This window comes from Onychomys torridus, chromosome 10 (assembly GCF_903995425.1).
Source record: "Onychomys torridus chromosome 10, mOncTor1.1, whole genome shotgun sequence".
Lineage (NCBI taxonomy): Eukaryota > Metazoa > Chordata > Mammalia > Rodentia > Cricetidae > Onychomys > Onychomys torridus.
In genome coordinates, this window is record NC_050452.1 from 84,386,909 (window position 1) to 84,402,184 (window position 15,276).

Sequence of the window (15,276 nt, forward strand, 5' to 3'; positions counted from 1 at the left end):
ACAGATATACTGCAAAGGGAACCCAGTCAGAATTTTAAAAAACAAAGGGACAAGAAGAATCTCCTAAACATTTACTCAAATTCTAGAGAACATATCTTTCTCAAGAGAATGAAAATTCACGCTGCAAACCTAGGGACAACAGGGCAGAGCACACACCTCAGACCTAAGGGGAGACAGTTCACCAGCACCAGGACCTAACCAAGGGAGGCAGTTCACCAGCACCAAGACCTAACCAAGGGAGAGCAGTTCACCAGCACCAAGACCTAACCAAGGGAGGCAGTTCACTAGCACCAAGACCTAACCAAGGGAGAGCAGTTCACCAGCACCAAGACCTAACCAAGGGAGAGCAGTTCACCAGCACCAAGAATGCCCTGAACATATCCACTGTGCTGTTGACAAGATCAGGGAAATAATATTAAAAATCCTGTGACCAACAAGATTATGGTTTTTAAAAATTTAATACAATACACTTAGATCTCCACGTATAATGTTATTTATAACATTGCCACTGCCCATTTATACTACTAAAGCCTTATTTTTCTTTTTAAAGAACAAGATCTGAAATAAAATCAAACCAGCATAATAATGCATCATTTTGGGAGAATTTACAGAAGTATCCAAATTATAATTATTCAAGGAAATGAAGAAATGAACTTAAATTTAACTATTGCTATGCTTTTCAAATATTCTTTTTAGATTTAAAATACTACATTTACTTACTTATATGTATGTGGGACACATATGTATGTGGGACATATATATGTCACAGTGCGCGCGCACGCGTGTGTGTGTGTGTGTGTGTGTGTGTGTGTGTGTGTGTGTGTGTGTAGGTCAGAGGACAGTTTGCTGGAGTTGGCTCTTTTCTACCATCCTGTGGGGCCCGGTGACTGAACTCAGGTCTTCAGGCTTGGCAGCAAGGGCTTATACCCACTGAACTATCTCTCTAGCCCCTCTTCAAATCCATACAGATTATACTCATAATCCTTGAGGTCTTGATTTATTTATAATCTATTCTGAGGTGTATTTAATATTGATTAATTTCAAACTACTTTAAATGCTCTTCCAAGTAGGTATCAACATGAATTTAGTTTTTACATGTGTTATTTTTCCTTATGTTCACATTGTAGCTTCCTGTTATTCACTGAAATTGGCCAGCTGAAAACAGCATTCTAGTACATGGCTGTTTTGCTGATCTCCTTGATAATTCCTTATAGCAGCTATTTATTGGTTGACAACAGATTCGGCTACACTGCATATAGAGAAGTTCTGCATATGTAAGAATAACAAACAAAAATACCAAAAGGCAGATTTCTTCCCTCCTTTTCGTGCTAGAGAGTGAACTCAGGGCCTTACCCATCTGAAGCATTGGCTTTAATACTGAGCTATACCCTAAGTCTACAAAGAATTTTACTTTCATAGAACTAAATAATCTGATTTTTAACAAACATCATATGAAAAAATAAACTAGTGGAAATAATTAAGGATACTATGAAAAAATAGCAATCAGGTGATACTTAATGGAGATAACAGAATCAAAGTCCAGAAACGGACTTGTAGAAATGAGAATTTTAGTGTGTGGAAAAGAACCATACAACCATCAGTGTGTTGAGATAGACTTTAAAGTACTGGAGCAGCTAGACAGCTGCCTAGAAAAAACCCAGTGGGGGCTAGCAAGACGGTTTAGCAGGCAGAAGTGCATACTGCCAAGTCTGACAACCTAGTCCCCCAGGATCCAATTCCCAAGAGCTAGCTGTGGTGGAATATTAATTGAAGCTGTGTCATTTGTTTAATGGTGCAAAGATGTGCTGCGTTCTTTTATGTTGCATTTGACTCTGTGAAGCTGTGTTACTTTGCCTGCCTAAAACATCTGATGGTCTACTAAAGCGCTGAACCACCAACAGCTAGAGAGGAGAAAGGATAGGTGGTAGGGCTGGCAGGCAGAGAGAATAAATAGGTAGAGAAATCTGGAAAGAAAGACTGAAGAGCAAAAAAAGGAGGAGAGGAGGTCATCAGGGGCCAGCCATCTAGCTACACAGCCAGCCAAGGAATAAGAAGTAAAGAAAGGTATATAGAATAGAGAAAGATAAAAGCCCAGAGGCAAGAGGTAGATGGGATAATTTAAGTTAAGAAAAGCTGGCTAAAGCCAAGCTAAGGCCAGGCATTCATAAGTAAGAAAGCCTCTGTATGGTTTATTTGGGAGCTGGGTGGCAGGCCCCTAAAGAATAAAGAGTAAGAGTTAAAAAAAAACAACAACAGTTGTTCTCTGACTTCCATACCCATGCCATGCTATGCATGCTAAGGTAGGCATGCAGACATCCATGCATATGCACATACATGATGATGATAATAATAAAATAAAACTTAAAAGAGATCAGTGGGTCTGTATTGCATACAGCTCATCCAGAAAAATGGAAGAGTAGAAACTCTCACAGAAATGATAGGAACTTACAATTACGTACCCTAGAACCCTTAAAGACGGCCTTTCTAAGAATGACTTATAAAGAGAAGCCATAAAAGATTGATTTTAAAAGTTCAAAACAAGGGCTAGAGAGATGGCTCAGTGGTTAAGAGCACTTGTCAAAAAGAAAAATATCACACACACACACACACACACACACACACACGTAAGCCATATCAAAAGACAACACTGAAGCTCCATAATATGGGCAGAGATTAGAAAATATAAAACAAGTACACACCTCCTGCCAGAGCCTACAGAATGTGAACCATGGAGATTTGAAAACAAAAGGAGTCTGAAGATATGATTCATTCAGAGGGCATTGTGAGGATTCAGACATTAGAAACCACAGATTTCGAAGACTGAAAGAAAAGCCATAAATTCACATCTATATATTTAAGTTCTGTTTCTTATTAGAGAGAAATGAAGGGGGTGGAGGAGGGAAGGAAAGGAAGCGGAGAAGGAGAGGTGAGGAGAGAGAGTGTGAATGAGCACACATGTACCAATGTGGCATAGTGTATGTGTGCACAGAGGATGTTACAAATCTTCCAGCATTTTCTCCACATTATCTGTTGAGTCGAGTGAACCTCTCACTGGACCTGCAGCTCAACTTTTTGGCTAGACTGGTTGGCTAGCGAGTCCCTGCGATCCACCTGCCTCCAGCCCTAAACGCTGGGGTTACAGGTGCACACCCCACAACTAGTTTGTATGTTGGTCCTGGGGATCAAAATGTAGGCCTCATGCTTGTGTGGTAAGCAATTTACTCACTGAGCATCTTACCAGCCCCTGTCTCTCTCTGTCTGTCTGTCTGAGACAGGCTCTTGATGTGCATCTCTAGCTGGTCTGAACTCACTATTTGTACCAAGCTGGCCTCACACATCCAGTGATCCTTCTGAGTCTGCCTCCAAAGTGCTGGGATTACAGGTGTGTGTGTACCACCATGCTCAGGCACAAATAAAATATTTGAAGTTAACTCAAATATCTTTAATATCAGCTCTTATGCTCGTCCAACTACACTATCTAAATAAAAATCCTTCTTATCCCTACTATGCTCATTCAAGTTGAGCATTTTTGTATTTTTATATAAACAAAAAGCTGGCACTTAAAATTTTTAAGGTTTTTTTCATGAAAATAAGGTTCTAGAAGTTGGACATAGTAAGTCTATCTATAATCCTAGCACTGGAGAGTAGAGGCAGGAAGGTCAGGTGTTCAAGACCAACCTCAGCCACATAGTGAGTTCAAGGTTAGCTTGGCTTAAATGAGACCCTGTCTCAAAACCAAAAAAAAAAAAAAAAAAAAAAAAAAGCAGTTCTAGTGTCTTATAATCAGATTAATTTTTAGCAATAGCTTCTAAGAACAAGGAATAAAAGCATTGAAATTATAAAAATACTCTACAATTTGTTATGAGTGGTTTAAAAAAACCCAATTAATTGAAAACATAACGTCTGTCTTTCTAAATGATTAAGATTTATACTTACAAAACACATCCTAATATTAAAAATTCTGGGGCTGGAGGTTGTGGCTCACTGGTAGAGAACTTGCCTAGCACATACAAAGCCCTGAGTTTGATCCCCAGAACCATTTAGGAAACAAAGAAACAGAAACTGTTGGCAGCAGCTGTCACATATGTGAGTGAGTTCTAACTCCATGCTAAGTCGTCCTCACACATCAGAGTGTAATTACCAGCCGGACCTCATTCAATGCTACCCACACTAGACAAGGGTGTGAAGACACACTTTCGGTTGTTTGTTAAACACTTTGTCAAAAGAAAAACTAAACCAAACGGAACATAAGTAACACTCTCGACCCAACATAGCAAAACCAATATGGTAGTTGTAGCATACAGATTATACCCAGAATAATCCATAATATTTCATTTAAAATCATAGTTATAAAAATTTTACTACTGCACACTTTAATAATGTAAGTAGTAGAAAGTCACATATTCCTCCTTCACACACTGATTAAAAGACAGACTTTTATCCCTAAACTTGACTTCCTTGAAGTTGTTTTTAAGGGAAATAAAGAGCCAAGCTTGGGGGAAAGAGCACAAAGAACCCAAAGCGAGGACTCGGAGGACAGGCAAGCATCCCTGGAGGAAGCCCCGGCACCAGGTTTAGTGTTCCCACAGTTCTTAGTAACCAGTCCAAGAATGAGAGGAGTAAACTAGAGCCCCTGTGACAGACAACCCTGCCAACACATGGAAGTGTGAGTAGAACGAATTCAAACAAGCTGTTAAAAACCACTGCAAAACCCAAGACAAGAAGAAGCCCGTCTGTCAGGAGAGAAGGCCTCAGCTTATCAAGTATACATACCCGTCTGTCGATCTTATCACCCTGCAAATTATATGTCAAACATTATTCATAAACATTGCTTTAAATAACCTAAGTCCAGAAAAATCCCTCAAGTATGCTCAGTCTCTGCAAACCTAAGCCGATACTTAGTGAAGTTCTAATCTTCTATATAAAGATGGCACATAAAGCTTAATTTGATAGCGTTGTGATTACTTACAGGGGTTAGGCACCACCTTAGGCCTTCGAGTTACATGATCGTTCCGATTACAAAGCTAAGGTGCGTCTGTGGCAATGTGGGCAGTTTTCACAACTGGCTTGAAAGCGGTGGTTTTCAACAGTGCCGGGAGAGCATCAAGCATTAGGTAATGATTTGAAAATTGTAGTTGTTTTTTTTTTTTTTTTTAAATCACTAAGAGACAAGTGATGAGTTGGCAACGGAAATAAACTAATTTAAATGGCATTCAACTCTCTTCCCATTATAGTTATTTTTAAAGATTTCACCTATAACTTCTATGACTAGTGATATTATTTCTTTAAGTAAAAATGCTCCCAAAAGGCCTGAGAAGTGGGGTACAGCTCAATTGTAGCAGGTATTTAGTACGCATGAATGACAGTAACAGTGACGACAGCTTCCGAACAGACCAAGTGCAGTGCTGGGGACGTCAGTCACACACACGGGAGAGCACACCCAGGACTGTGGCAGGAGCCCCCACTACGAGAGCAGGTAGACAGAACAATGGGCTGCTCCATAACTGAAGTTCCCTTCATGACTCTGGCTTTGGAGTATGCTGAGGCATGGCTTTAACGGCTCAGAAGCAAGGCTGAGTCACGTGGGCAAGTCACGTAGTGAGACATGCCCACGCGCCTCGGCCACCATGTTTCTTTCGCCACCGGCTGTCAGGCTGTCATGAGATAGCTGAAGGATCACACGTTAGCTATAGTCGTCTCTGTCCTGCTGGGCGTGTGGGGCTCAGACACTGGAGCACATGCTGCACATACTGTATGTGCAGTGGACTGCTACTGGGTTTTTTTGGGGGGCGATGACCAACTGCTTCAGGAGAAAAGAGGGAGCCACATAACTACGACTTGAATTTATTTTACTTTCTCTCCTTAACTGATCTGCATTCACTTACCAAGAAGAGAAAAGTGACAGGGAAGGACCCCAGGTAATGTAAGAAGAAAGTAAAACTCAAAATATACCTGTGCCAAGAACTTGTATTTTTGTCTGTCATAATAAAGTCCTTATAACTATTTGGCGGCGCTATTCCTGTAAGAATAGTTACTGCTTCCGCTCCATGAAACTTTCTCTCCTCCTCTCTGCCCTGGGTCACTGGCATGACAACCCTGAGCTCAGCTCTCGGCAGCTCCGTGGCCCTCACCTGGGAGAGGATGTTGGTGCACTGCTGTAGCAGGGATACTGGAGGGTTGCCGATGCTTGTGGCCAGCTGAACCCTGAGCAGCTGCTCTTTCTGGGTAGCGTTCCCCTGCAGAGCATGGGCGAGGGCCACAGCGGCACACCAGTTTGAAAGAGAATCCGTAGAAAACAGACCTCCACAGAGCAGCTGGCCAGCCGAGACTGAGTTACCTGTGGCTGCAGACAGACAGAAACATTAGACACTGGCCATGTGGAGTAACCCCAAAACTCACAAGGGTTGAAAGAACCGTTTTCTCCACAAGAGCAGCATAAACACTATGACATACTAAGACTTTCAAACACAAAGGGACAGGTGACAGAAAGGCATCTCCTAAAAGGGTAGACATATTAGAACACTGTAGGCGTTAGATTCATGGTAACAACATAGAAAACTATCTTCATGGAAAACAACATCTCTAAAACAATTGGTACATTATTTCACTACCTCCAGCACCTTATTTTCATTTACAGAAAATATATCTTTATGATAATATCCTTTATGAAAATAATTTTGGTAAAATACAATTAAACAGACTTAAATTTTTATCAGCCTCCCATATTTATGTAGTTAAAATGAATTCATTAAAGTTTCCAATTACTTGAGTCAAATTGTTCTTAAAGTTATGAAAACAGCCATTTAAACACATCTCAAGTAAACTCAACACGGAAAATTCATAAGTAATGGCCATACTCTATCAGAGAACAACAGACCGAATCACTGAGTGTGACTAAGTGGTAGGATTGATCTTCACAGCGTTTCTAATGACACCATCCCCTCACACTGTAACCACAAGAGACAAGCACAAATTCTGCAGTGCAGACTCAGGTGCCGTCTGACTCAGCTCTCCTCCACCCCAACCCACGGCTTTCCTTCACCCGAGGTGCACAGCACTTGAAGCTCAAACGTAAGCAGAGGTTCGACTACAAGCTTGATGAACTCTGGACCGTCTAAATGTTAGTTAGAGCTACGTTACTTGCCATCAATAGTGGAAGGCAGAAGTGTCGCCACAATCTCTCCTTGTCCTTTCTGATTTCTATAAAGAAAGCACTGGAAACAGTAGAGGACAGCGCAGCGTAACACAAACGGCTGCCTTTCGTTCACCATGGACATGAGAAGTACAACAATTGCTGGTCTGTCCGAGTGCAAAGGAAAGAATGAAATGGAACATTACAACCCAAATACATAAACAAATTACCAGTCATTTTGTTGCCAAAGTACCATAACCAGGACTCTAGCAACAAGTATCCCCACCTTCCATTTCACAAAGAAGGGAGCTGTGGCTAAGAAAGCAGTGTGATTTGTGTGTGAACTGAAAGGCTGGCAGCTGAGCCAAGTATTAAGTACCAGAAGCACACGGTGTTGATTACCAATATCCTGACACAGAAGCACACGGTGTTGATTACCAATATCCTGACACAGAAGCACACGGTGTTGATTACCAATATCCTGACCCAGAAGCACAGGGTTAATTACCAATATCCTGATACAGAAGCACAGGGTTAATTATCAATATCCTGATACAGAAGCACAGGGTTAATCACCAATATCCTGACACAGAAGCACACAGTGTTGATTACCAATATCCTGACACAGAAGCACATGATGTTAATTACCAATATCCTGATACTATTGGACCATTCTACAACACACACTGATCTTTAAGAAAATAAGATGGGTATATGAGATCCACTAACACTGGAACTTAAGCTCTTACTTTCTCACAGGAGCCTAGCATTTCCTGATTCTTACCTTGGGGGATTTGAAGGTGCATTCACAGAAGCAAAGTAGTCTTGGTTGACTTGGCAGCCTCGAATAACTTCAGATACAGTATTTATGGTCTGTCAAGAAAGAAAAACAAAAGAACACTATGGAAAGTAAGTTAAGAGGGAAAATCTGTTTTCTAAGAAAATGTTCCATCTTGTTTTTTGTTTTTAAATATCAAAATTTAGACATAAAAAGATCAGTTAGAGCATTATCATGTTGAAATACTCTCTGAAGATCCCTTTCAGGATGCTTAGCCAGGCCTCACGTTAAAACCAACAATCACAGGCTGGAGAGACGGCTCAGAGGTTAAGAGCACTGACTGCTCTTCCAGAGGTCCTGAGTTCAATTCCCAGCAGTCACATGATGGCTCACAACCATCTGTAATGAGATCTGGTGCCCTCTTCTGGCCTGCAGGGATATATGCTGTATACATAATAAATAAATAAATCTTAAAAAAAAAAAAAAAACCAAAAAAAAACCCAACAATCACTGGACATGGTGACACACACCTGTAATCTCAGCACCGAGGAGCGAGAGGCAGGAGAACACATGTTTTCCATAGCATGTCTGAGGCCACCTGGGCTCCATGAGACCCAGTCTCATAACCAAAACCAAACAAAAGATTTGACTACATGCAGTTAGAAATCTCATGGAAACTGAAATAATAATGTACTGTAAGAGGTGAGACTTAAACCACCACCTACACATACAAATCAGAAGAATGCTTTAAGATAAAATCAATGGACACATTTAAAATACAACATAATGACCATTCAATTTAAGGATTAAGTTGAAAACAACTTTCAAGAAAAGATAATAGAGAAACTATATTTCAAAGGAGTATGTTGTACATGATAAAGACATGTCATTACTATCAACTAAAAATTACTTTTAAAGATATTCATAGGTTCTGAGATTTACAAATTTGTTAACAGAGTTCCAGAAGGAGAACAGAATAGACATTATTAAGGAAGAGCAGCCATCCCCCTAGTTGAAGAGGGTGCCCATACTGAAATGGTCATCACTGCTAGGATGGGGATGAGATCCATAGTTAACATCAATAGTTTTCCGAAAACTAGAATTAAAGAGAAGATCCAAAAATGAAAAAGCAAGTTTCATTACAAAAAAAAAAAGAATTAGAATTCAAAGTGGCCACAGATGTCTTAATGATAACAATGGAATGATGTCCTGAGTTATTTCATACCCAAGTTCCATACCTAGCCAAATAGTAACGCTGAAGGAGGGAATAATATTTTCACACATAAAAGAAACTTATTTTGTTAATAACTTTCTTTTAGGAAACTTAGTAAAATGAGCTAAAGATTCCAGAAGTAAGGAGAAAAGATATAGGATCCAGAAAAAGAAGGAATTCAAATCAAGGCAGAGAGAAGAGAAACCCCAAGAGAATGGCAGAATGGAGTCCCAGGAGCAGAGCTGAGCAGCTCAACTTCAGCTCAGATGGAGCAGGCTGGAACTTCCAGGACTGGTGTCGGGAGAATGTGCTGAGAAGATAGGGTGTACCGTTACACAGAGCTGTAAAATGAAACAGAATGCAGTGACAGCTCATGTCGGAGCTAGACACACAATATGCCCTCTTCCAATAGATGCAGAACTCTGCTTGGCTCAGCAGGAACAGTGCTAATGTACACATTAAATGCAGAGGCTGCAGCCCAGTGCAGTGGCTGGTGCCTGTAACCTCAGCACTCAGGAAGTTGAGGCAGGAGCACTAATCTGGAGTTCAAGGCCAGCCTGGGCAAGAGTGATATCTTGCCTCACAAATGTTATATCTCTACATAAATCTTACTAATTTAAACACACATTCCATAAAATAATCTTGGCATGACAGGAAGAAGCAAAGTAAGAAAGCTGTGTGATTAGGGGTGGGGTAGGGATAAGACCTGACTTAAAGCAGAGAGAAATGAGACCAAAGATGGCTAGTTTTGTTCTAAAACTTTTGTTGTTATTTGTACTTTTAATGTGCATATATTAACCAACAAAACATAATTATTATTTCATTTATTTATTTGTTATGCATGTGTGCATGTGTCAGGATACATATATGGAGGTCATAGAACAACTTGTGGGAATCGGTTCTCTCCTTCTACCATGTAGGTCCCTGGGATCCAATTCATCTCAACAGGTTTGGCAGTAAGCATCTTTACTGAGCTATATTGTCAGCACCAAAAAATAATTTAAACAAAGTATCTATATTTCTGTGAACTAACTTCTTTATTCTTATAGATAAGAAACAAAAACAAAACGCCATAAACCAAGGTAAAAATTTTACTGTTCTTTCAGTCAGCCTTGCTGTGGGATGTCTTTTTGTATTCTGTGAATATGTGATGCTCTGATTGGTTAATAAATAAAAACCGCATTGGCCTATGGCAAGGCAGCTTAGAGGCAGGAGGAAATACAAGCGACAGACAGGAAGAGGAAAGGCAGAGGAGGGACAGAGGCCAGCTGCTGCCAAAGGAGAAGCAAGATGCCCACAGACTGGTAAAGCTACGGAATACGTAGCAAAACACAGATTTATAGAAATGGGTTCATTTAAGATGTAAGAGCAAGCTAGCAAGACGCCTGAGCCATTAGGCCATATAGTTTGAAAATAATATAAGCCTCTGTGTGTTTATTTGGAACCAAGCAGCTGTGGGATGTGGGTAGAAGAGATTCGTCCAACTGGGGGGGTCAGACAGGACCGAAAAAACTCTGGCTACACAGCATGTCAAAGGAGACGAAGTGATTTTCTTCTTTTTTCTTTTTTTGGTTTTTGAGACACAGTTTCTCTGTGTAGTCCTGGCTGTCCTACAACTTGCTCTGTAGACCAGGCTGGCCTTAAACTCACAGACACCTGCCTGTCTCTGCCTCCCGAGTGCTGGGATTAAAAGTGTGCACCACTACCACCCCCCTGGCTAATAATTTTGTTCTTAATATTAAAACTATAAGCTCCTCTTATAAGTGTTCTGAAATGACCTGAGGATGGTTTGCTACTCACTTTTGATCCAGAAAATGCCACAAAATCAAGCAAACCAAGAGGTTTAAATCTCTGTGTTCACTTTTAAGAACACTGATGAAGCTGCCCAGGCCACTGAGGATTACTTACTGAAAAGTCACTGAGCACCTCAAAGATGTCACTTTAGAGAAGCAATGTTTGGGAGGAAAGGACAAGGGGAAATGATATAATTATATTATCATTTCCAAAAACATTTATATATTTCTCTTAAATATGTTCAATAAAAGGCAAAAGATTTATACGGTCTGAAGAGAAACCAGAGTATTGTTGAATCCAAGATTGCAAAAAGCACTGGGACAAATAGCCAAACGAATGGAAGCACATGAATTATGAACCAAAGGCTGTGGAGCCCCCAGCTGGATCAGGCCCTCTGGATAAGTGAGACCATTGAATAGCTTGATCTGTTTGGGAGGCAGGCTGTGGGACCCGGACCTGTCCTTAGTGCATGAGCTGGCTGTTTGGAACCTTGAGCTTACACAGGGACACTTTGCTCAGTCTGGAAGGAGGTGACAGGACCTGCCTGTATTGAATCTACCAGGTTTAAATGAATCCCCAGGGGTGCCTTGATCCTGGAGGACATGGGAATGGAGGGGAGTGGCTGGGGGAAAGGTGGGGGTGGGGGCGGGAAGGGGAGGACAGGGGAACCCATGGCTGATGTATAAAAATTTAAAACACATAATAATAAAGAAAAAATTATTTTAAAAAATATGTTCAATAAAATTAATGAAAAACATTTCCAGATGATCAGTGTGGTGGTTTGAATAGGTATGGCCCCCATAGACTCATGTGTTAGAATGTATGGCCTATAGGGAGTGGCACTATTAGGAGGTGTGGCCCTGTTGGAGGAAGTGTGTCACTGTGGAGGTGGGCTCTGAGGTCTCATATCTGCTCAAGCCATGCCCAGTGACATAGGTGCTTCTGCTGCCTGAGGGTCAAGATGTAGAACCCTCAGTTCCTTCTCCAGCATGCACCACGTCTGCCGGGACACCACCTCTAAAACTGTAAGCCAGCCCCAATTAAATGTTTTCCTTTATAAGAGTTGCTGTGTGGCCGGGCAGTGGTAGCTATGCCTTTAATCCCAGCACTCAGAAGACAGAGGCAAGTGGATCTCCGTGAGTTTGAGGCCAGCCTGGTCTACAGAGCGAGTTGCAGGACAGGCTCTAAAGATACACAAAGAAACCCTGTCTCCCCATGGGAGACCTTGATTTGGGGGATGTGGGGATGTGGACTGGCTTGGGAAAGAGGGCTGGGGGATGGGAAGAGGGGGGGATCTGTGGATAGCATTGGAGTGAGTAGAAAATTTCTTAATAAAGAAAAATGAAAAAAGAAACCCTGTCTTGAAAAACCAAAAAACCAAAAAGTAAAAACAACAACAAAAAGAGTTGCTATGGTCATGGTCTCTTCATAGCAATAGAAACTCTGACAATCAGCTAAGCTTAACATGTACATTATGGAACTTGAAGAAAATAATATGCCATTCTCATGCAGTAAGTGAGGAAGCTACCATAAAAATGGTTAGCTATTACTATTTGTCCTTGAGTTAATGTCTGATTTCCTAGGATTCCCAGTTCCACAGACTGGCCTGTCTGGCCCTCAGTCACCTCGGTCAGGATATCAGCAGGAATCCCCGTAGCCATCAGGATGGTGCAAAGCTGCTGCAGCAGCCCGCACTGGAACATGGCCTTCTGACAGCTGCTGGTGGCACCAGGAGGGTTGGTAGGCGACACCAGGACCCGGACAAGCTGTGGAAGAGATAGAATGTGTCTTTTAAAGATTTGCAGCAGGCATGGTGGAGCACACCTGCAGTCCCAGACCTGGGAGGTGGTGGCAGAAGGAGCAGGAGTCAAGATGAGCCTGCTTGGATGAGACCCAGTCTCAAAATCATCTGCAAGAGCTTGAGACAAAGCTGATCCATGCAACAAAATCTCTGTATGGAGCATCCCCTTAGGTGCTCACCAGAGCTAAGCGCTGTCCCTTTCGTCTATGGCAACAGTGTTAGTACACAATACACTTTGCTATTTGCTTAATGTTCTCCCTCTCAGGTGATCTGAACTCTCACAGAACAGCATCTGCCTCAGTCATTTTTGTACTCAAGTAACAAACACAGTATTTACAAAATAAGACTTATTCTATACAAAACTGAATTGAGGTACAGGATGGCAGGCTTCTATCAGAGAAAGTGTGAACTTTCTAATGACAAAGTGGGTCTGAAAACAGAGTGGCCTGAGTTACAATGAATTCCCCTAACACTGGAGAAAGAGGCTTAGAGGCCTGACAGAAGACTCATGCACTAGGTGGGGCTGGCTCATTAATTAATTAATTAATTAATTAAATCCCTCCAATTCCATTATTACTCTGAACCTGAACACCAAGTTTCAGAAACAAACCACTATTTAGGCCCAATTACATCTTCAAAATAACCAAACAAAGGCTCACATTTTCATAAGCTAGTCATGTATATTTTATATGCAAAACTTGTGTATACCTAACATAATATTTATGACAAAACTCAGTTAACAAGAATGTTAACCATGACTTTATAGTAGATATGCCAAAGTAACCAACTAAAGCAGTAACATTACTACAGATGGGACTTTCGCACACTCTGTTTCCCTGATAGAGGACTTTTGGGAGAGGGGCAGAGAGACAATAAAACAAAACAGAACCAAAACAACAGGTTAGAAAAGTGATGTTTCGCTAGATGTGGTGACACACCTTAATCTTAGTCAGGCCAGGGCAACAGAGTGAGACCCTAACGGAGAGAGAGCGAGCCAGGTCCTCAGAGGAAAAGCTCTACCCTCTTTCCACCAAGTTATTAGTTTCAGTTTCCAAAGGCTTAGGAAGAGGGGTTGTAACTGAACAAGGAGCATAAACAGTTTCATCAGGGCACAGCTATTCTAACAGGAAAACAATGATGCATGTTCAGATAAGCAAACTACATGAAACTGGAGAGAGAGAGAGAGAGAGAGAGAGAGAGAGAGAGAGAGAGAGAGAGAGAGAGAGAGAGAGAGAGAGAGACACTGAGACTCTGACTGCAGGTCTCTAGAAAGACCAACTGTGGCTGCAAAGTCATGGACTCAACTACTCGTGTTCTGAGGTGGAGACAGCATCATGATGAATACATCTCAGTCCCTTTGCCTTGGCATCATGGTCCTCACTAGCATGGGAAAGGGACATTTCAGTGAGGGATGCAAGGCAAGTTGATCAACTTTTTGTTTTGTTTTGTTTTGTTTTTCAAGACAAGGTATCTCTGTGTAGCCCAGGCTATCTGGAACTCACTCTGTAGACCAGGCTGGCTTTGACTTCACAGAGATCCACCTGCCTCTGCCTTCCCAGTGGTGGGATTAAAGGCGTGTGCCACCACACCTGGCTAGTAAATTAATTTTTAAACTGACATTTCTTCAAAATAATTTTAAGGTGGGACATGGTGATGCACGCCTTTGATCCCAGCACTGAGGAGGCAAAGGTAGGTGGATCTCAGTGAGTTTGAGGCCAGCCTGCTCTACAAAGTGAGTTCCAGGATAGCCAGAGCTGCTACACAGAGAAACCTTGTCTTGAAAAAGCAAGTAAATAAATGAATGAATGAATGAATGGATGGATGGATGAATGGATGGATGAATGGATGGATGGATGGATGGACGGACGGACGGGCGGGCGGGCGGGCAGATGGATGGATGGATGGGTGGATGGATGGATGGATGGGTGGATGGATGGATGGATGGATGGATGGGTGGATGGGTGGATGGATGGATGGATGGATGGGTGGATGGGTGGATGGATGGATGGGTGGATGGATGGATGGATGGGTGGATGGATGGATGGATGGGTGGATGGGTGGATGGATGGATGGATGAATAAACAAATAATTCTTAAATTTTCTTTTTTTGGTGTTAAGTAAATTGGGAAGAATGCTAAGATGAAATGTTCTTCATTGAGAGAACATTTATTCATTTATTATTATTTTTTAAATTTTTTTTAATGGTGCTGAGGACCCAACTCAGAGCCTTGTGTTTGCTAGGCAAGTACTCTACCTCTAAGCTAAATCCTCAAACCCTGTTTTAAAAATTTTATTATGTGGGAAGGGAAGGCTATAAGAATGAATAGGCCATGTGTGTGAAGAGGCCAGAAGAGGGCATCAGATCCCTTGAATCTGGAGTTACAAGCAAATACATGCTTCCCAATATAAATGCTGGAACCAAGCCTGGGTCCTCTGGAAGAGCACAAAGGTTTTCCACCACTGAGCCATCTCTCCAGCTCCTCTTCTCTAAGTCCTAACACAGCTCCATGACCCAAGGACTCCGAGTGGACCTATGGCAGAGACATTTGCACGTCCCT

General features: G+C 41.7%; 1 protein-coding gene across 4 annotated transcripts in view; it reads right to left on the minus strand.

Moving 5' to 3' along the window:
• Positions 1 to 15,276, minus strand: part of Uso1 (USO1 vesicle transport factor) — a 72,042-nt gene that overhangs the window by 17,623 nt on the left and 39,143 nt on the right. For 2 of the 4 annotated variants that reach the window (XM_036201059.1, XM_036201060.1), the window contains 5 exons: positions 12,543 to 12,683; positions 7,917 to 8,005; positions 7,145 to 7,299; positions 6,132 to 6,343; positions 4,774 to 4,794 (listed from right to left, as the gene is read on the minus strand). In XM_036201059.1, coding sequence (XP_036056952.1) covers positions 4,774 to 4,794; positions 6,132 to 6,343; positions 7,145 to 7,299; positions 7,917 to 8,005; positions 12,543 to 12,683 — 618 coding nt within the window. The remainder of the gene's footprint in view (positions 1 to 4,773; positions 4,795 to 6,131; positions 6,344 to 7,144; positions 7,300 to 7,916; positions 8,006 to 12,542; positions 12,684 to 15,276) is intronic. The other 2 variants (XM_036201061.1, XM_036201062.1) reach the window with 1 other exon arrangement.